Below are 20525 nucleotides of genomic sequence, written 5' to 3'. Positions count from 1 at the left end.
ACACACACACGAGACCCAAAATAATCCCGTGGAATATCAACTCAACAGAGAAATGATATTTTTCAGAGGAAAGCACGTGACCTGTTGGGCCATGGCTTAGCGAAGACCTCGTACACAGAGTTGATATGATCTAACGGTGCAACATCACTTTTGCTTCCAGTAATGTTTGACTTTTTTCTTGTTTGCTTGTTTGGCCTGTACACAAGGAAACCCTGATAATCTTAACTTCTTTACCATAGAGGTGTAAACCAGTCCGCTTTCTTAGATGGCTAACATGTTGAATTGTGAAACTCATTTTACAATAAAATCTTGCGACAGTTTTTTGGAAGCAGCAGAATTGATCGCCCTGTTGCGTTGTTGCTGTCAGTGCATTGTAGTTGTTGTTGTGCTGTTTGTTAAACGACGCTGCAGTGCTGCTAATTAAGCCCCGATCCTGACACTTAGGCCACCATATGATATTTGTTTGTTTTTTTCCATCTTTTGCGCTAACTAAAACCTTTAACTGAATACAGTAGTATTTGTAAGTTTTCATGCGACATTTTTTTAATTGATTTTTATTATTGGCCAAAGTGATATAGCAGAAGTCACTGACATTGAAGTCGAAAAGTCATGAAGAAGAAACTCGGAAGAAACAAAGTTCAAGACCTTTCAGGTTTTGAGCACTTCATATGGTTTGACTTTATTGTCCTTGAATAATATTTGACATTTTGTCAAAGTGCGTCAGTGTTGCGGGGCAAAAGTAATGCGATGTCATACAGATGTGATACCGTTTAGGTAGAGACCCAAACTTGGGTCATTATTTGCAAATGATTTAGCTCATTGACCTCAATTTAAATGGTCTGTAGTATTGCTGAGCCTGGAAACGAGGCTTCTCAAGTCCAGGCAGAATAACGTGCACAAAAAGCATACACGCAATGTATGAACATGAATGGCCTTTCTTTTTGTCTGCACACGCACATGCAAAACACACAGGCGCACAGTATGACGAGTCCAGATGGGAGTGCAGTAGATCAATACACTACACTGGCTTTGGTTGATTTCTGTGCTGAATGAGTCTCTCTCTCTCTCTCTCTCTCTCTCTCTCTCTCTCTCTCTCTCTGTCTCTCTCTCGCCCTTCTTTGCTCCCTTTCTCCTCCCTTTCCCTTTCTTCTCCCTCCTCTTTAAACTCTGCTTTTTTCTCCATTCCCTTCTTCTCTTTCCCTTTAGCTCTCTTTATGCACAATCACACACACACACACACACACACATGCATGCACACACACATGCACGGACGCGTGTGCGTGCGCACACACACACACACACACACACACACACTAATGAACGCTTCAGAACCCAAAGCACGATCTTCCTATGGCCTAGTTTTAAGAGCCTCCAATGTCATATGAGTAAAAAATAGACTGACAGAAAACAATATTGAAATCCACGGCAACAGAGCTGGCCCAAATCGGCAAGCATGGCATCATATTGGCTCCTTGAGACGCAGCGGTTACGGGGAGGATTTAGGCTAAAGGAGGCGATGTCGGGTCGTCTGCCTGGACCCTGTTCTGCTCCTACAGGTGGCAGCCACTGTTGCGCTCTCAGGGGTAACGGCACACTCTTAAGTGCTGTTGCAGAGGTCAGCATGCTCCACTGCTCCACACCAACCACAACCAGCAGAGCAAGCTCAGCGATCAGCAAGCAAGCATTGTTCGCACACTGGTTTCAGCACAAACACCTGATCCAGACGTGTTCGCTGGATCCAGCCTGTTGGTTGGTCTCTGGTGGAATTTATTGAAATACATGTGGCTCTTGACTTTAAATCGGATTTATGTCGTGGCTGGGTCTTCTCTGCAACCACTAATGGTGCCCCTTGAACAGCAACAGTGTTGATAAGTGAACTGATTTATTGTGAAGGAGTGACGTGGGTATGGTGTGATGAGGAAAGATGGCCAGCTAGGTGTTAAAATATATGGAAATCCCTTTTTAAGTGTAAGTTGTGACTGGCCCTTGGCAGGGCAAATTAACTGCAGACCGGATTATGCATATCCTACCAAATCTAAAATCATGCATAGGATTTATTTTTTCGTGTTCCAGTGGCATTCTGTCAAGAGCAATCCAAATAGGTTGTCTAACTAATGTAACCTTTGTGTTTTGTGTAAAAAAAAATGTCTGTCTTGTTTATGCGTGAAACCACACAAGTGTTTTTTTCCCTTTCTTTTCTGCGTATGTGTGTTTAAGTTTTGTGGGCAGTGGGTGTGGAGGCTTGCTGGTTAGACTGGGTTTGTATTGATCCATTAGACCATCATCAGCTTATTGATCATTCTCTGACCTGATTGATGTGAAGTTTGGCCAAGAAGCCGACTGATTAAATGATAATTGTGTGTGTGTGTGTGTGTGTGTGTGTGTGTGTGTGTGTGTGTGTGTGTGTGTGTGTGTGTGTGTGTGTGTGTGTGTGTTCGTGTTCTTCATAGACGTGGCTGTGGGAGGAAGAGGAAAGGGACCCCAGTGAAAGTCTTTGTCACCCAGAATGAGGAGGAGAGCGTGCCTGAACACAGCTCCAGTCCAGGTGTGTGTTTGTGTGTGTGTATGAGTGTGTGTGAATGGCTGTCTTTATTTGTACATGTGTGTCTGTGTGAATTGCGTGTCGGGGTGGAGTGTGTGACTGAGTGTGACCTACTTTTGTGTGTGTGTGTGCACACACGTGCGCATATATGTGAGAGCCTGTGTAAGTCTGCACCTGTGTATGTGCTAAGGGGGGAAGGGGTGATAACTTTTGTGTGTGTGTGTGTGTGTGTGTGAGTGTGTTTGGCTGTGTAGACAGTACATGAAATCTTTTTATACTGACTGTTGCTTAGGTGATCGGAAAGACGCAGCAGAGAGCAAGCGGCCGACGCTGGATGGGCCTTTCTATAACACGGAACCTGTTCCTCACCACTGGTGAGTGTGAGTGTGTAGCAGCATGTTGCTGTATAAGTTTTTGTGTGTTCATCGCTGCGTGCAGAATACTTGCGTCATTTAAGCATCAATATTTTGACATTGGTATATTGCAGATACTACGAACACTTAACAGTTCTGTCCTTTATGCTTGTAAAATTTGCTTGTAAAAGCTAACACTTGGGGGCGGCAAGGTGGAGAAGAGGTTAGCGCGGTTGCCTCACAGCAAGAAGGTCCTGGGTTCGAGCCCCGGGGTAGTCCAACCTTGGGGGTCATCCCAGGTCATCCTCTGTGTGGAGTTTGCATGTTCTCCCCGTGTCTGCGTGGGTTTCCTCCGGCTGCTCCGGTTTCCTCCCGCAGTCCAAAGATATGTAGGTCAGGTGAATCGGCCATACTAAATTGTCCCGAGGTGTGTGTGTATGTGTGTGTGGGCCCTGTGCTGAACTGGCGGCCTGTCCAGGGTGTCTCCCCGCCTGCCGCCAAATGACTGCTGGGATAGGCTCCAGCATCCCCGCGACCCTGAGAGCAGGATAAGCAGTTTGGATAATGGAAGGATGGATGAATATTGCAGATTGCAGGGCTCCAGACTAACTTTTCTCACCACTGTGCTGGAACCATCCCAAAAAATAATGTGAACTGTCCCAAAGTCAGTGAAAACCATCCCAAATTCTAAATGTTGTCTTTTTACTATGTTCTTGTCATCTCTAGTGGTTTTTTTGCATAAAAACACACTATTCAATTGATTAGGAAATACGTGATTGTATTTTTATTCAAATAAATGCTTTGATTAAACATATCTTGACATTAGTAGTTTTAATTGTGTATTATAAGCTGCTTAGAATTGGTGTTAGGAAGTTATACCGGTTATAATTCCCTCTTTAATATATATTTTATATTTCTGTGAAAACATCAACAAATTTATCCACCAAACAATTGTGTTTATTCAAGTTTCTCGCCAAAAACAAACTTTTACAAGAAAATTTGAACACATCATGATAAGGTAATAATTAACCTTTGCCCAATCCTCACTTTTACTGAGCAGAGCTTGAACGCATCATAATGCTCTGCTAAAAATACACGCCTAGTGGATTTCTGACAGAAGCCGCATGCACAGAGGAGATCGAGCCAAGCAGGAAGTCAGACACATGGACAGCATAGAGCAGGGGTGCCCACAAGTTTTTGACTCGTCAGCTACTTTTAAAATGACCAGGTCAAAATGATCTACTCATATTAAAAATAATAATAAAAATACTCAATACATGTTTTACATATATATGAACATTTATATGCAGTGTGTGTATTTATATACATGTTGTGTTACATATACAGTATTGCAATGGATTTGCATTTATATTGAACCTTACACAGGCAATAATCATACCAAGCATTTGCTACTACACTATGTTGAAATTGCATCACTGCATGAACCTTTACAGCTGTGGTAAATAGATTTGTGATCTCTACCTCTCTACTCTGAGGATGACCTGCACTGGAGGGAGTCAGACAGGTTGCATAGTTCGAACAGTAGCTGCTGGTAGCCAGCCTCAAGCAGGCCTCCAAATGATCATCTGTCATGGTGGAACGGTATTTGGACTTGATAATCTTCATGTGAGAAAAGGCTGACTCACACAAATAAGTAAAGCCGAATAATGCCGTCAAGGAGGTTGCGCATTTCCTCATGTTTGGGTACTTGTCCTCTGTAAGTAAGTTCCAAAACTCTCCATGCGCCCTGGACTTAAGCTGAATGTCAGCCTGTGCTGTCAGCATCTCATCCTCCACTGCAGACGAGTTCAGGTGAAACTGTGATGCCATTGTTTAGGCAAGGGAATCCACCTCTGTATCTTCCCCAAATGGGTAGCACATAAATGTAGCGATTGGCTCAAGCAAAGCAAAAGTCTTGAAACCGTTTGTCAAAGTCTGACCGGACATTTTCAATCTGCTCTGTGTAGCATGCACTGTCAAGTTGCGCACACGCCCTCCCTTGTTTCTCCAGCTCTGCTGCGAGGTTTCGCAAGTTTCCCAAATCACAGCGGTGCAACTTTGAGGACAGAAGTTGCATTTTCCGTTTGAAAACGTTAACTGAGCTGATCATGTTTACCACGCTTTTGTCTTTTCCTTGCAGCTCTAAATTAAGCTTGTTCAACATGTTGGTTAAATCAGTTAAAAACGCCAAGTCTAGCAGCCACTGATTGTCATTAAGTTGCTTGTGTTCCGCATGTTTAGTGATAAGGAGAAACTCCTTAATCTCTGGACAGAGCTCTCGAAATCTCTGCAAGAATCTCCCTCTACTAAGCCATCTCACGTCAGTGTGTAGCAAGAGGTCAGAGTAGTTGCAGTCGGCCTCTTCCAAATGTGTACCAAACAACCGTCTTTGAAGAGACCTTGCTCGAATAGAACAGGCGGGTTTGGTTGCCACATCCATGATCTCTTTCATGTTTAGTATTTTTGCGCATAATGCTTGTTGGTGTATTATGCAATGGTAATTAAGGAAGTCAGGGAAAGCATCGTCCTCCCTGCACTTGGCAATAAATCCATTGGAGCGGCCCACCATAGCAGGCGCACCGTCCGTGGTGATTGACACCAGTTTACATACTGGGAGCTGGATTTTATCCATGAAGTTTTTGAAGATCTGAAAAATGTCCTCTCCCCGCGTGTGTTCCTTCATGGCTAGTATTGTTAACAGCTCCTCTTTTGCGGTCATATCTTGAAACACCACCCGAATGAAAATGCACAATTGGGTCATATCACTTATGTCCGTAGACTCATCCAATTGTAGCGAGAAACACTCGTAGTCCATGATGTCCCTCCAAAGCTGCTGTGTCAAATCACCGCCCATCACTTCACAGCGCCTTGTGACGGAATTTCTTGATTACTGGAGAGCTTTGATTGAAGATATTATTTCTGATTTGTTTTTAAAGTCCTGAAACAACGAATCTGCTGCCTCAAGGAAGGCCTCTTTCATCATCTCTCCATCTTGGAAGGCCTTCTTATGCTTAATGATGGAGTGACTCACCCGTAAAGATGCTTCGGTGGCTACCTTTGTCTTTGAATTCGGCTGCGTGAAAAGTGACTGCTGGGCAATTAACTGCGATTTTAGTTCCCTCACCTTTCTCTTTCTCAGCTCGCTTTTCGGAGGGAAGTCATTTTCATAGTTTTTATGAACAGTTCGAAAGTGCCTCTCCACATTTCCTTTCTTTGGGATAGCAATGCTAGACTGACAGATGAGACAAACGCATTTGGAATAAGACATGATGAAAAAAAAGTCCTCCTCTCATTCCACATGGAAATGGTACGTTTTTTGTTTCTTGCTAGGTCCGGCTCCCCCACTCATTTTTGTTTTGTTTCACTTTTTAGTAGTTTTCTTTAGAGTTGAACTAGCTAGCTCGATGCAGTTCTGCGTTAGCTCACGTTGTGGGCATGTGAACTTCAAGGTACGTTAGAGAAGGGCTCTGGTTGTTATGGTAACCTAATGTAACAAAGTTTTAGGTGCCGCTCTAGAATCTTTGGTTTTAGGCAACAGCAGACTGGCCGTCCTTTACGTCAATCAAAAGGCAAATGCCAAATGGAGGACAGATGATAGGCTAATGTCTTGGGAAAAAAAAAGTTTTTTTGGAATGTCATGGAGATCTACCAGCACTGCCTTCATGATCTACTGGTCGATCGCGATCAACGTAGTGGGCACCCCTGGCATAGAGCATCCGGTCAAATGAGAAGATGCACCCCGTTGTAGTCAGTGCTCAGTTCAGTTTGTCATTTGCTAAGTGATAGTTTAAAATAAATAAATAAATATAAAATCCCCTTTCGTCCCAGACTCTTATCGAGTCTTGAACCCTGGTATATTGTACCTAACATGTACTCTACAGAGTGTGCATGTGAGCTTTTTCTGGACCATTTCCCGACTGAGTAAGGATTTTGTGCTATTGCCTTGTCAGCTTTGCCCCGCAGCTTGGTCTTACATGTGTGAAACACTTATGTGTGTCCTTTACATTTGTTTAGCTGTTGTAGCCCCTGCACAACTGAAAAGCTGCCCTCACAGTTACAAGAATGTTAATATAATGATATATGTATCATCACTCTGCATGCTCTCAAAAAACAAAATTGCAGTTGCAATTAATGCACAATTTTCAATGCTTCATGGTATGAATAGCCAAACAAGTTATTCCCAGAATTATAAATTACTACCTTGATCTATTCTGATCCAATCCAATCTGATCTTATCTGAGCCCTTTCTTGTTTGCAATGGTGATTGACAGGTTGACAGATGAGATAAGACAGGAGTCTCCTTGGACTATGATGTTTGCGGATGACATTGTGATCTATAGTGAGAGTAAGGGTGCAGGTTGAGGAGAGCCTGGAGAGGTGGAGGTATGCAACGGAGAGAAGAGGAATGATAGTCAGTAGGAGCAAGATGGAATACATATGTGTGAATGAGAGGGAGGACAGTGGAATGGTGAGGATGCAAGAAGTGGAGGTGACGAAGGTGTATGAGTTTAAATACTTGGGGTCGACTGTCCAAAGTAATGGGGAGTGCATAAGAGAGGTGAAGAAGAGAGTGCAGGCAGGGTGGAGTGGGTGGAGAAGAATGTCAGGAGTAATTTGCGACAGAAGGGTACCAGCAAGAGTTAAAGGGAAGGTTTACAAGATGGTTGTGAGACCAGCTATGTTATATGGTTTGGAGACAGTGGCACTGACGAAAAGACAGGAGGTGGAGCTGGAGGTGGCAGAGTTGAAGATGCTAAGATTTTCATTGGGAATGGTGAAGAAGGACAGGATTAGGAATGAGTATATTAGAGGGACCGCTCAGGTTGGATGGCTTGGACATGTGTGGAGGAGAGATGCTGAGTGTATTGGTAGAAGGATGCTGAATATGGAGCTGTCAGGGAAGAGGAAAAGAGGAAGGCCAAAGAGGAGGAAGATGCAGAGGACAGGGAGAAATGGAACCAGATGATCTGCTGTGGCGAGCCCCTAACGGGAGCAGCCGAAAGTAGTAGTAGTAGAACCTTGAGCTATTCTGTTTTATTTCTGGCCTTATAGTCTAACAGCTGCTTTTATACCCCCCTCTCAGTGGTCCATCTGAGCAGGCTGATGAAGGGAGTTCTGGTGGAGCCAAGACCAAGTCTTGCTCAGCTTCTACACCAGACACAGGTCCATCCCCGGCTACTTCAGTTCAGGCCTCAGCCCCAACCCCAGCACCCACTGCCCCAGCAAACCCGGCTCTGGCCCCAACAGCAGGCTCCTTCCCTCCCTCTCCTAACTGCCGCATTAGGGAGGTCCATTGTGGCAGCCAGGTGCGGCTGGTGGTCATCGCCATCCGAGACATCATCAAAGGGGAGGAGATCACCGTAGACTACAGTCTGACTGAATGGGGAGAGAACCTGGTCAGTGGCTTGAAAGGGCATGCAAGATGCACATATTTACACAGATGCACACTCACACACCTACCCACCCACCCACACACACGTATGCAAGCAGTACCCAGACCATGTTTGATGGTAGACAACCATGTGGTTATTCACGAACTGTTAACTATCTGTGTGTGTGTGTGTGCGGGCATGCACACACATACACAGAGACGTACATTAATGCAAACACACATGTGCACGCACACACACACACACACACACACACACACACATATGCACACGCATCCACACTGAACCTAGCACAAAGCTAAGCTCAGCATGGGGTTACCATGGTGATGGCTGAGCTCTAGTTCTCTCTATACCTGTAGTCCTTTAGCAATTTTACCCATGGTTATTACATGGCATCTGTTCTGTAATAAATCCCATTTTATGGGAATCAATTTACTCGAGACAATAATGATTCAAATTCCATTTGGGAAAATTTCAATTTAGAACCTCATAAAGGTATTTTATTAAATGATTTGTGTAATTTTGCTTTGCTTTGGCTATTGCTATTGAAGTTACATCTTTATATAAGGTCATTTATTTCCAAAACACAAGCCTTTCTTCATACAATTGTGTGTTTTGGTTTTGAAGCCATATTGACTGATAGATAGATTGAATCACACAGATCGATAGATACATGTGTACTTTTTTTTTCAGCAGTGCCATTTGATTACTAACCTTGTTCTCTCTTGTTTATAAGTATTTGAGAATGCGTTAGATCAATTATTTAATGCCACCCCCTGTATTTGTCTTGTGAGTAGTTAGACATTTTCCCTAATTAACCTCTGTGCCAGTGACCAACTAAATGGTCTATCCTCTCGTGTGCTGAGTGACAACCAAGGTTGATTGTGATGGTGAACATTAACAAGCAGATTTCAGGCTGTTTGATGCATCTGGTCCGTCTTTCTCAGGGCTTCCGTGGTACTGTGTCCCCAGGACGGTATGAGTGCAGCTCTGACCAGGAGAGCAACAATAATATCAAAAAGGTAAATAACAAAGAAAAAAAAAGATAAAATTTAGCAGCCATAGCGTGGTAGCATACAACTATAATGAGAAAGCTTTAGCAGCACTTATTTTAACCATAACAAAAGAAAAGAGTAGTTTAAGAGTTACCCTCAGCATTCTTGTATGTTTCAACCCATTTTTCTTTCATTCCCTTTTTTAAAATCTTTTTTTATTTTACACTAATTTTTGATGTGAGGTATCATTCTCTCTTTGTATTTCTTTTTAACTCTTTATTTCTCTGTCTCTTCTTCGTTTTCTTCCAGGAGGAGGAACCGCTCTCCCTGACAGTCCAGCAGCCACAGCCACAGCCACAGCCACAGCCACAGTCACAGTCACAGTCGCAACAGCAGCAGACACAGCAGGAATATCTCACCCCCTCCTGGTCCCTCTCCCCCTCTTCCTCCCCAATCTCCCACTCAGACGGAAGTGACTCTGAGCCAGGAGAAGAGGAGGGTGCCAACCCCCGTGGCCGGCCTGTCCGCCGGCGCAAGAAACGACGGGGTCTTCCTTCCAAGAAGAAGACCGCGCACCGGGCGCCACCCGCACGACCTCCTCTTGGTTCCACCACCAACGTACCCCATCACAATCGCCCCGCCCCTTTATCCCCTCCTCCACCGCAGTCCCCTCCCCCTTCCTCATCTTCTTCCTCTTCCTCAGCCAGGCCTATGTTTAAAGCACCGGCCCCGCTGGGCCCCAACACCACCCCTAACTCCAACGTGACTCTCTCCAGAGGGGGTTTGGCCATAGACTCCCAACGCCAGACCTGTGACTACTGTGGACGCCACTTCCGCTCCTTGGGCCGACACTTAGACAAGCACCATGCCCACCAGCCTGATGTCTGTTCCGCCCTCGTAGAGCGCTACACGCAGATGCCCCGCCTGCACGCACAAAGCATGCATCCTGCTGCAGCTCACTCACACCCGCAGGCCCAGCAGCATGTGCAGTCATCTCATGCCATGGTGCAGGGCCGTAGTGCGGACCTCCCACAAAGTGGTGTCCAGGACCTCTCTATGTCCCCACCTACTCTTACAGCAGCGAACCAATCCCCTACCTCCAGCGGGAGGAACTCCACCCCTCCTGTGCTAACTCCTCCCAGAGGACGGAGTGCAGTGCCAGTGTCTGTCTTAAAGAGAAGCCCACCCCCGGTGTCTGCAACCCCACCCAGGAAGGGAGGAATGAGGAGGGTGAAGAAGGAAAGAGGGGAAGAGGGGGATGAAGAGGAGGGAGATGTGGAGGTTGTGGAAGTGAAAAGGCCCAAAGAGGAGGAGGATGTGGAGGTGGTCTGTCCTCATTCCTTCAACAACAGCTCGGCCAAAGAAATTGAGCTGCCACCAAAAGAAGAAGAAGAGGAGGAGGAAGAAGAAGAGGAAGAGGAGAATGGAGTGATGGAGGTAGAAGATGACAGCGGAGGAGAGGACAAGGAAAAGGATCTACTGAGGTAACTAGATACTTTTGGCTGCTTTGTGAGTGAGACTTGAAATTTACAAAATGTCCCTTACTTGGTTATTTGTTTGTGAACTGTTCACTTAACACTCAGCAGAGAAGGCAGCTGGAACTTTAAAAGGACTTTGTGAAACTTTCTTTCTGTAATATATTGTAAGCTGTTTTTATTTAGATTCAGTAAAACTGGGTAAAGTGAGATTGCAGATAACTGGGACCCCCCCCCCCCAAAAAAAAAACAGTGGGCTGCCGAGGCAGTCAAAATGGATACTATGCAAATAACCTCTTTCTCTCTCTTCCTGCAGCAGTTCGGGACGTCTCCACATGCTGCCCCTGCTCTCCTCTTTGTCCTCCCTGGTTCTGTACCTGCGTCGGCTACAGCACTCGGCTTTCCTGTCCCTGTCACGGCAGATGCAATCTGCGGAGGCCTGGCGCCTGCTCTGCCACTCCAGTCTTGCGCTGCTCATCCTGTACAACCGTCGGCGCGAGTGTGAGGTCTCCAAGTTGTCCATCACAGAATATGGTGCTCGGGTCACTCCCCAGTGCCCTGTGCCTGTGCCGCCCGGTGCACCCCCAGCTCTGACACCACTGGAGGCCTCTCTGTCCCCCTTTGAGCGCCTGGTACTCCCCCACCTCCCCAGAGTTGGGGTCCAGGGTAAACGTGGGCGGGTCCAACCCCTCATCCTGCCCCCTCACTGTGAGCCCTGTCTAGAGCTGCTCCTGCAGACACGACAGGATGTGGGCGTCGACCCCACAAACCCGTATGTCTTCGCCAGGCCTTACCACTCCCCCGCCACGCCTCTCCGAGGAACTGACTTGTTGCGCAGCCTGGCCCGCTCCAGTGGCACTCGCAATCCTCGCGCCTTGACCCAGACTCGGGTTCGGCGCCAGGTAGCTATCCTGACTCAGCTGCTGCTGCTAGGAGAAGGGGAGGAGCCTGGCCAGCCAGGAGGCAGTGCCGTGGAGAGGCTGGAGCACTTCTTGGAGCGGGAGTACCATGTGACACAGAGCTGTGCCGGGATTGGCCAGGATCCGGGCCTGATGGGCAGAGTCGGCCGGGTGGTGCTGTGTGGAGAGAGAGATGGAGTGCTGTTCCGAGGGATGAGTCTGCATCACATTTGCCTGGAGCTGGATGGTAAGATGGAGAGATAAGCTGACATGAATGGATGAATTGAGGATTTGTTCTGTGGTTAGAGTTTGCCTAATCACCCCCTCCTCCTTTTAGCTGTCCCCTCAACTGTCTCATGCCTTGAAAAGAGTTACTTGCCCCTGCCTGTCATGTATGTGTGTTTGTGTTTGTCTGAGGTATTTGAGATCAAATTAGGAGATCAATCTCTGCTTTGACAGTTGGATTCATGAGGCACTGCTCTATTCCCCCGCTCCTCTTCCTGACTTTCCTCTTCATCTTTTCCAACCCCCCCCCCTCTCCAGTAATGTCAGGAAACTCTGCAGACTCATACTCGGAAGGAGAGTCTGACGGGGAGCAGGTGAAGGAGAAGCTTGAGGTGCCCCCCCCGGCCCCTGCCCCAAACCCCACACCAACGTTGCTATTTGTAAGGAAGGGCAAAAACAATGGGCGAGTGGGCCGACCCAAGAAGCTAAAGAGCACCCAGCCAACCACTACGCCCGTCAACCTGCCACCTGCTAACCGCAGGAGAGGCTCAGGTCAGCCGCAATCAGGTTTGTCCCTGTCCATCATGTGTGCGCTTTGTACGCAAATGGTTGTGTCGAGTATGTGTGGATGAACGAGAGCAGCAAACTGGAAAGCAATGTGACAAGATAACTGAGTCATGGTGTACGTCTGTGTCACCATCCCAGTCCATGATTAGGATCACACTTGCACTGAATGGGTTACTGTTACAAGGTTCAGGCACCTGGTGAGGAAGGACACTCAGCAATGTCAAATTTACAATATTTATTAAACAACAATTCTTTTGTAGGCTGGCACTCGGTTCCCTTTTTAGGGGCAGTTTAATATCTTTGATAATGTTCCTTGCAGAGGCTAAGGCCTGCTGCATGCTTCAAGCTAAGTGTTGGTTGGAATGTCAGATAATGTTGGAATGGTCCTTTCTGACGTTTGGATTCAGGGTGTCTCTTGTATTTCTTGTTGTGTTTTTCGTTGGCCAGATGAGGCACTGTAATTTGACCTGCCTCCAAACTAATGTCTAAACCAGGGGTATTCAACTAAAATTGCTAGAGGTCCAGTAAGTCAACCCTCCTCCCCTGCTGAGGTTTGAACAATAAGATACCTAGAAATACAAGCTCATGCTTTTTGCCTGACTAAAGAAATCAGTTTAGTTAACATTTTTATTGAACAAAGTATAAAATGTTCTCAGTTTTACAGTAACATGTTTTTGGCATGACATAACTAATCCTTAACAAAATGTATCTGATTTTGAGCACTGATTTCTTCTGTCATCCAAGTTGCTTTGGTTAAGATACAAAATCATTCATTAACTCAAACAGGCAAAGATATAGTGCCTATGTTGCACAAACTTATGATGAATGAAAAACAAAGTGCAACAAACCCTTCATCTCTAAATCTGCAAATACATTCCTTTCAGTTCATACAAATATAACCTCCTCAAAAGAAAACTAAATAAAGTGCTACATTAGATAATGCCATCTTTTTTTTCAGTCATTAAAAGTTACATCTGCCTATCGGCCTCGGTCTGCTCGCTTCTCTACCTGAACGTAGCGTGCGTAGCAACCTGTGGTAGCAAGCCGAAGTCGTAGGACCCAGACGGCTCTACTGAGCTGGCCTTATTGTGCCTGTTAAAAAGTAACAGGCAAGGTCCTGCTGCAGTTACTCTGTAATGGAATTACATTTACCCAAGTTGACTGACTCTGTTATGGCTGGGTCATAGCTTTGCATATGTAGACTTAAAGCTGTGATTTTTCCACCTTTTTAAAAAAATTTTTTTTACCCATGATCCATGTCAAGCTTTTTGGCATCAAAGTTTTAATGAAGTTTTGCCTTAATTACTACCATCGAGAACCATTCCTAATTAGTTAACATCTAAATACTGTTGAGGCTTGTGGTTCTTCTGTAGAGCTCCACACTTGGTTGAAAGCAACACGCTTTTAGACCTTTAAGACCGTTTCCCTCGGGGGCTCTTTGTAGAAGGGCCACAAGTGATACATAACAAAAAGGAATGGCACAATGCGACTTGTGTTTTTAATGGTTATCAAAACTTCATCCTTCCATTCTTAGTGCACTGTACTGTAAAAAACATGTGGAAGGCACTAATGGAAAACCAAATACAACACCTTTGTTAAATCCACTCACCTTCTTCATCCTCATATTAAAATTAGTTCACAGAAAGTTGAATCAGTTCATTTGGACACAACTTTTAGTGAGAGAAACGTCTCATCACTCATCTGAGTGACCTCTTCAGTCTCAGCTGACTGCAGGTATCCCCACCCTTATAAGCAATACAGTGGCATAACGACCGAAACCAACAATCAGTTTCATATGCAAATTGCTGTGAGCATTTACTAGAGTTTCAGTGGCCATGTGTACTATTCACATAGGATTTGGGAATGTTTGCAATCACAGCATTGTAAGATGGTGACAGATGTACTCTTAGGCCCCCCTCGGTTCAGGGATGGTCATTTCCTCTTCACATAGATGGCCTAGATGGCTGTTCAAACCAGAGTTCCTCCCTATCAAGGATGTGCACATCCTCATCCTTGAAGAGTGGCCACTGGCCTGTAGATGGGTGTAGACTGTGAAGTCCTGGCCTTATGTGTTAGCTCTCCTGTGTTGTGCCATTCTCTTGGCCAGCATCTGTTTAGTTTCCCCGATGTATAAGTCATGGCAATCCTCCCGGCACTTAACAGCATACACTATATAGCTCTGTTTGTGCTGGGGGACCCGATCCTTGGGGTGGACCAGTTTCTGGCGCAGTGTGTTTTAGGGTCTGAAAGCAACAGAGACGCGGTGTTTGGAAAATACGCGTCTCAGCTGTTCCAACACTCCTGCCACATACGGAATCACCAGGTAGCTGTTGTCCTTCTCCTCTCTTTGATCGGCTGGTGCACTGTTTGGACGTCTTTCTGGCTTTGACAAACGCCCAGTTAGGATAACCACACTTAACCAGAGCCTGTTTAATGTGGGATTTCTCCCCTTCCCCGGCCGCTGTGTCAGAGGGGACGTTGTCAGCTCGGTGGTACAGTGTCCTGATGACTCCTAGTTTGTGCTCCAGTGGATGATGAGAGTCAAACCTTAACTACTGATCAGTATGTGTTGGTTTACGGTAGACGTCAACAATCAAATGTTCCCCATCACCAATTGTAATTTCACAGTCTAAGAAGGCTAACATGTCATTTTTCACATCCTCCCTGGTGAACTTGATGTGGTTGTCCACAGAGTTAATATGGTTGGTGAAACATGGTACGTCCTGATATTTAATTTGAACCCAGGAGTCGTCCACAAATTGGAACTAATGGCTAGGTGGTGTCCCTGGATAGGACATCAGAGCCCTCTTTTCCACTTCCTCCATGTACAAGTTGGCCACTAAAGGTGAGACTGGGGAACCCATTGCACACCCATGCCTCTGCCTATAGTACTATCCCCTGTATGTGAAGTATGTGGACTGAAGACACAGCTTCAGGAGCAGAAGCACTTGGTCAGTGTTAAGGGTGGTCCTATTGCTAAGGGTGGGGTCGTTTTGTAATTTCATACGGACTACCTCCACTGCTTCATCAACAGGAACACACGCGAAGAGAGACTCAACATCATAAAAGACCATTGTTTCATCCCTGTCCATAATGATGTCCTTCACCTTATCCACAAAATACATGGTGTTCTGGATGTGATGTTCAATACTGCCTACCAATGGATTAAGAATAGATGTAAGAATAGTACACATGGCCATTGAAACTCTAGTTAATGCTCACAGCAATTTGCATATGAAACCGATCATTGTTTTTGGTCGTTATGCCACTGTATTGTTTATAAGGGTGGGGATACCTGCAGTCAGTTGGGACTGAAGAGGTCACTTAGGTGAGTGATGAAACATTTCTCTCAGTAAACGGTGTGTCCAGATGAACTGATTCAACTTTCTGTGATTTTCTTACTTTGATTATTGAGCATGCATAAAGACATTAAAATGAGTTGTCAGTAGAGTGCTACAGGACAGTCAGGAGAGAGCGGTAGAGAAGATATCCTGTAACTGAAAAAGTCACACAAAAAAAGATCAAAAGGATTATACATTTATTTTCTTCTCTCACAGAATATATTTTTCCAGCCTCTCCCGTATGTTTCTCCCTGGAGCTTTAAAGAATTTAAATTCCCATGTAAAGTACTCAACATTTCCAATGTTATTCACATCAAATCAAATGAATTTTAGTTATATAGGGCTTTAAAACGTCTGTTTTAAAGTGTTAAATAAATCACCACTGTTCTAACCACTGTTGTAACTACAGCTGGCTTGGCACCTCAAAATAACTTCTGTCTAGCCTACTGTGGCATAACGTTCTTGACGGTATGTTTCCCAAATAAACCGCAGAACATCCCTCCAGGAGTGATCAGGAGTGAACTAGATGCTCTTTAATGACTGTCATTTGGCTCTCTTTGTCTTTTATATTCTGGATTACTCCAGAATATAAAAACAATTGAGGAAAGAGCCGAGATAAGATTGAAAGGGGAGGTTAAAATAGGCTATCAAGTCAGACGTTAGAGCTAATGTTAAAATAAAGGATGACAACAGATGAGCCATCTATTGTCTATGGATTGTTTATATGCTGCTGTCTGAACCATGTGTGGAGAAGTTTTACAATCTAATGAAAATCATACAGCAAAGTTTCGTGTGAATTACATCCAGCGGTTTGCTCTGGCTTGCAGCGAGACGCCTCATACCAGGCAGGGTTCTGTACAGACTGCTGGTGGTTTTAACAGCTTGGCAGAATGTGGTCCTGAATTGCTTACATTAAAGAACTGTTTCACTGACAGCAGTAAATCGGACACTGTCGTCGTTCTTCTGAAACCCATCTCTGATTACAGCAAAGATACTAAGTTGTGTACTTGCCTCTTTTGGGGCGCAAACTTCTCTTTTTAGTAAAAGTATTTAGGAAAAGTAATTTCTTCAAACAGTTTTCTGCCCTGAGGTCAGTGTTGCTGACAGCACCGAGTAAACAAATTCACTAAGCTGTGCATCCACAACCTGTGGCAGTCTGAGTGTCGCCACATACGTCTCATACCTTAAATGACACACCAGTTTAAATTTGCATGCATTAGCCGTGGCAAAGGAAAAGCCTACCTCCAAAATGTGCTCAATCAGAGAAGGATCATGATATGAGATGCTTTTGGAAGTTTCTGTGGTTTTGTTTGCATGTGGAATGGACAACAGTCCTCCTTCCTATGGAGTATAAGGATAAACATTGCTTCAAGGCAGTATTCTCCCGCCTTGGTTTTTGGCTATGACGTCATTGCTGTACATTGGGTCATGTGTAAAGACCATGTTTTCTAACAGCATTCTTCTCCTCTCCAACTTTCCTTCCCATCCCCATAGGAAAGCGGGGTGTCCTGAAGCGTCCCTGGTCGGAGGCAGAGCGTGCAGCAGTGGAGGAGCACCTGACGCGCAACATCTCCGAACTGAGGGTTCCAGCCAAGGCCGACTGCGAGCGCTGCCTGCAGCAGTGCCCCCTGCTGGTCAGTAACCAGCGCGACTGGCGGGCCATTAAGTTCTACTGCCACAACCGCATTCAGTTGCTGAAGAAGAACCAGCGGCGTGAGAGCGACCCCCAGCCCCTCATTGTCTGCTGATGAGGGAAATTGGTTGGTGTTGCCGATGATGGGGGGGACCAAATGGATATCAGATTTAATGCAGTTTATCAGAATAATAATATTACTACATTGAATTTAAAGCGCCTTTCAGGAAACCCAACGACACTGTACAGTAGTGTAGGACAACAAGAATCAGTGATAAACATAGATAGAAAAATTAAAATAAACAGTAATACAAACATTAAAAGAATGGATTCTCAAATGGCACCCTGTCACCCAAGTTATGCACTATTTTTCAAGGGGTCAGTCCGATATTGTACACCGCACTACTTAATGTGGTGTGGTTGTGTTGACATGCATTTACACTGATGTTTCTAATTTAAATTGAACTCTAAGCGGACTTAAATTTCATTTTCCCTTTGGTGCCCTACTTCAAGGTCTTAAACTAAATTTGTAATCTTCACAGCATCTTTCTAGTGTGACTGCAGGTTTTGTCTAGAGCAGTGCACTGGGAGGGGTGCCATTTGAGACATGCTCTGGAGGACTGGTGAGACCTTAGGTTCGGTATCAGCCTGTGTTGTATGTTGACTTTTTAGTTTTCCTTCCAAATGGACACACTAACCTAAGATAAAAACAAAGATGGTGAGTGAGCCCCATAGTGTTGTATGAATGTCATGAAGTAACACCTGTTTTATGGACTTTGGAGACTTTCATAGGACAAATGGCCTTTGAACAGGCCACACATTAAGGTGACCCTATTAGTAGACTCAGCCTAATTACTGCTAAACTAGAAGAATAGCCAGGTTTTTCCTTAAACAAGCTTGTTTTGCTTTTGTTCTGTGCAATTCTTAATCTGGTTTAACTGTTTTTGGACCTTGATTTACATGTGAGGTACAGAAAAGCATTGTTGTTTTGGAGTTGCTTCTCAAGAGCTGAATTATTTGCTGTTTGAATAGAGCACAAAAGTTAACAGAAAAAAAGATTGTTTTGGACAAAACTCCAAGGTGGGAGAACTGTGACTTTTGAAAGTCTTATAATGTTACAGTGAGAAATGTCATTAATATGTTGTGATATTTATTTTGAGTACCTAAGACGAACAGTTGAGCCACCAAGTCCAGAAAGGTTAGAAGTGTCCTGCAGCCTGTCGCTTGGACTCTCATTTGCTCCCTTGAAAACATATAGTTAAGATGTCAGAAGATATCAGTCTGAGATGTTCTTGCCTGTTGCACACGTGTTTTTCAAAGCAGTAAAAAAGGTGCTATAGGCTGTTGAGCTGGATATCAAAGTATATGTGGCACAGAGATTTCCCTTGGTTGTATTGAGAATTTCTTAAAAATAGGTCTTTCTGGGCATTTATCAGAGACGTGAATGTTATGTGTTGCCATGTTTTTGTTTTCTTGAGCATACAATGTAGTTGCATTGTCTGTGTTGTCTTCTGCAATGGCCAGAGTTCCTTGTATCTTCTCCCAGCTACATTACATAGTTTGCAGCTAGACTAGATATTTGGCTTTTGTCAGTGTGGCTGGAAATCTTTGTCCATTGGACTAAAACCTCCACAAAACCTCAAGACTTGAAGTTATTTAAACTGTTTGCATAATCTATATCTCATTTCATGCTCTAGTCTGGCCAGTTACATTGTACATAGCAAATATATTATCATTGTGCTAACTGGTTGTTTGTGCTAGGCTTTGTGTAGCTTTTAAATTTCCGAGTTGTTGCTTTTTGTAAATAAACACCTGTTTGTAAATAACACTTACAGAAACAAAGAAAAAAACGATGTATAAAACGCCTTGGTTATTGTGTTATGGTTTTCTTTTTTTATAAGTCTTATAAAAATGTAAAGCTTTATCTCCAATGGTGGTGGTCTTCATTTGTGTCTGTTTAACAAACTGTCTTTCTTTTGTTGTAAGTGGATATGTGGTGCCGATGTGTAAGATTTGCTCAGTCTGAAAAACAAAAAAAGAGGAAATGATTTCACTTGTGGACTCAACCTGGGCTGTAATGTCTGCACAGTGCCAGCATACTTAATTTTCCTTGCCTTCTCAAATCTCTTTCCATCTCATACGCGTGTGGTCATATGAAAATAGTAGCTACATCAATATTTGCAAATTTGTTTTAGATGAATTGTGCATTCCCAGGTGGTGTCCCACAGAAGTAATTCACTGGTTGACACACTAGGTGGTAGTGTAGGGCCCAGGACGCCAGCCTCCACAAACCAAGAGCTCCTTCTGCACCCATATTAGAGGGCTGGAATAGACATAAACTTGAATTTCACAGTTACCCCCGCTGGTAATGTCGATGGTAATTTTTGCATTGTATCATATCCAGCAGAACCATGAATGTTGGGTTTTCTTTAAAAAAACAAAACGAAAAGTGCATGCGAAGGGAATATTGGAACTGTTTTTGAAATCTCCACTGCAGATGAACATTGGGTATGGTATTGAGTTATATATGATAAGATGCATGAGAATAGATGTACGTTTTACAGCATCTTCCATTAACTGCCACAGCAAGAATGTGTCATGTACTTGGAGAACTTTTACAGCAGCAGAAACAACTAGCGTCGCCACAGGTGCTTGTTGGCAAACAGACTAATGGTATGCTGCAGTTGCTGTGGCTTAAGTTCAATAGTAGCTAAGGATGTATAAGGGAGGAATGTGAGAGGTTCTGATTAGAGACATCTAGCTAATACAGTAGCACATTAATCAGCATGCACCACTTAAATGCAAGTTATCACACTTTGCTTCCGTTAAAGCACTAATTTACAGCAAAGAAAAAAATATTAATGGAAGTCTGTGCTATGCCTGAACATGGTCTACCATAGACAGTAAAAAAAAGAAGAAGGATATAACGACTGTTAAGTTTACTTAATTCTCTATACATTAACCAGTTGTTCCTGAACAGGTAATGGACGATGTTTTATTTCACAGAGCAAAGTCCCTAAACAGCAGCAGTGATAGACCTCTTTTCCCCAGACACACTTGTGTGGCTCTCAAGAAATGCATGAAATGCCTGCTCAGTCAGTTGGA

The 20525-nt window shown here is 44.3% G+C and overlaps 1 protein-coding gene across 2 annotated transcripts in view; it reads left to right on the top strand.

Moving 5' to 3' along the window:
• si:dkey-117m1.4 (serine/arginine repetitive matrix protein 1) overlaps positions 1 to 19345 on the top strand; it is a 24519-nt gene extending 5174 nt beyond the window's left edge. Inside the window, exons 2-9 of one of the 2 annotated variants that reach the window (XM_056280639.1) lie at positions 2451 to 2545; positions 2835 to 2916; positions 7979 to 8291; positions 9233 to 9307; positions 9590 to 10764; positions 11075 to 11901; positions 12198 to 12446; positions 17282 to 19345. In XM_056280639.1, the coding sequence (XP_056136614.1) occupies positions 2451 to 2545; positions 2835 to 2916; positions 7979 to 8291; positions 9233 to 9307; positions 9590 to 10764; positions 11075 to 11901; positions 12198 to 12446; positions 17282 to 17535 (3070 nt within the window). In that variant the 3' untranslated portion in view covers positions 17536 to 19345. Of the gene's footprint in view, positions 1 to 2450; positions 2546 to 2834; positions 2917 to 7978; positions 8292 to 9232; positions 9308 to 9589; positions 10765 to 11071; positions 11902 to 12197; positions 12447 to 17281 lie in introns of both variants that reach the window. The other variant, XM_056280638.1, reaches the window with a different exon arrangement.
• Positions 19346 to 20525: the final 1180 nt, after the last annotated feature.

Source organism: Lampris incognitus, chromosome 5 (genome assembly GCF_029633865.1).
Source record: "Lampris incognitus isolate fLamInc1 chromosome 5, fLamInc1.hap2, whole genome shotgun sequence".
NCBI lineage: Eukaryota > Metazoa > Chordata > Actinopteri > Lampriformes > Lampridae > Lampris > Lampris incognitus.
Note: the sequence above shows the minus strand (reverse complement) of the source record. Positions and strands in the feature narration are given on the sequence as shown.